Raw genomic sequence first — 1,422 nt, 5'->3', positions numbered from 1 at the left:
TGGGACCTCCCCGACGGCTGTGCCGCCCGCTCTCAATGGGACCTCCCAGACGGCTGTGCCGCCCGCTCTCAATGGGACCTCCCAAGCTCCAGTACTGAGTGGTATGAACTAATCATTACACTAAAACTTGCATAATTAACACTCCATCAATGTACTGTAATTGTCCCAGCTCTAATCTCAAGGACTTTCTCTCTCTACCCCCCCAATCAGAATGCCAGTTTGACTGTGACTTTGAGCAGGATTTATGTGAATGGAATCATCTGTTCACTGATGTGTTTGACTGGGAAAGGCATAATGCTTCAACTTCCAACAATACAAGTCCTTCAATAAAAGGTATTTTTCACTGTATGAAATGTTAACTATCAGCCACAGTAACGAGTTAACTAATTTTTTTTTTCTAAACCCTTTCTAGTGTTAAAATTTTCCTTTACCAAGCCCATAATGCATGCAGTTAAAATGCATTTGACCAATATATTCTAGGCATGCTTAAACATTTAACTCTTCTATTCAGGTGACCACTACCTATCCATCAAAGCCAACAGAGTGACATATGGAGATGCAGCTCACCTCATCAGCCCTAAATGTTATCACACTGGACCACATTGTCTGCAGTTTAGGTACTACATAGCTGGCTCTTATAAAACTCTGGGGATCAGTGTATATCTGCTTCAAGATAAAAAAATTGATACAATATGGAAAAAAACAAATGATCAAGGAAACATGTGGCACCTTGCTCAAGTGGACATGGTTACATCTCAAGCATTCCAGGTAATATTTTGCATCTTTAAAGTACTTTATAGAATTGCATGTTAATGTTATATTGACTAAAAAAAGATGTTATGGAATGTAATTTAATGACTATATAATCTTCTGACACAAGATGATTTTTGAGGGGCAAAGTGGAATTGGTGGGCAAACTGAAGTGGCTATAGATGACATTTCTATCCATAATGGATGGTGCAAAGGTAAAAATGACTTTACTTTCTGTGTTGCTTTAAAACAAAACTTTAAACAAATGATTTAAAGACCTCAATAAACAAATGCATGCGCTGAAAATGTTAAATCCTAAAGTAACAAGTACTGGAGGTCGCATTGTGAAGACTAGTAAATGCAAGCGAAAAGCAGGGTTTCACTAAAGCAGCAGGAAAAAAAGCAAAAAAATTCAAGCCTTTCATTCTATGTCTACAGGTGAACCAAAAACAAATGCTACCAATGGCAACCAAGTTCACACTACAGATCGACCAGATTCTACAAATGAAACTGTAAATCTGCCTACGATGAAAACGGTTGAGCCAATAAAAAATGAAACCAGCGGCAATCCCAGTTCTACAACAGCTCAACCTGCATCAACCAATGGAACATCAAGCCCGCTTCCAACAACTACAGCCACAGCCCACACAACCCAGAGTAGTGAAACGGTTG

General features: G+C 39.1%; 1 protein-coding gene across 1 annotated transcript in view; it reads left to right on the top strand.

The window, feature by feature from the left end:
• LOC119408739 (zonadhesin) overlaps window positions 1–1,422 on the top strand; it is a 12,675-nt gene that overhangs the window by 7,544 nt on the left and 3,709 nt on the right. The window contains exons 9-13 of the mRNA XM_037675580.1: window positions 3–101; window positions 211–333; window positions 512–768; window positions 881–965; window positions 1,189–1,418. Of these exons, the coding sequence (XP_037531508.1) occupies window positions 3–101; window positions 211–333; window positions 512–768; window positions 881–965; window positions 1,189–1,418 (794 nt within the window). The remainder of the gene's footprint in view (window positions 1–2; window positions 102–210; window positions 334–511; window positions 769–880; window positions 966–1,188; window positions 1,419–1,422) is intronic.

This window comes from Nematolebias whitei, chromosome 4, assembly GCF_014905685.2.
Source record: "Nematolebias whitei isolate Nwh7 chromosome 4, NemWhi1, whole genome shotgun sequence".
Lineage (NCBI taxonomy): Eukaryota > Metazoa > Chordata > Actinopteri > Cyprinodontiformes > Rivulidae > Nematolebias > Nematolebias whitei.
This window is presented reverse-complemented; position numbering and strand designations above follow the sequence as displayed.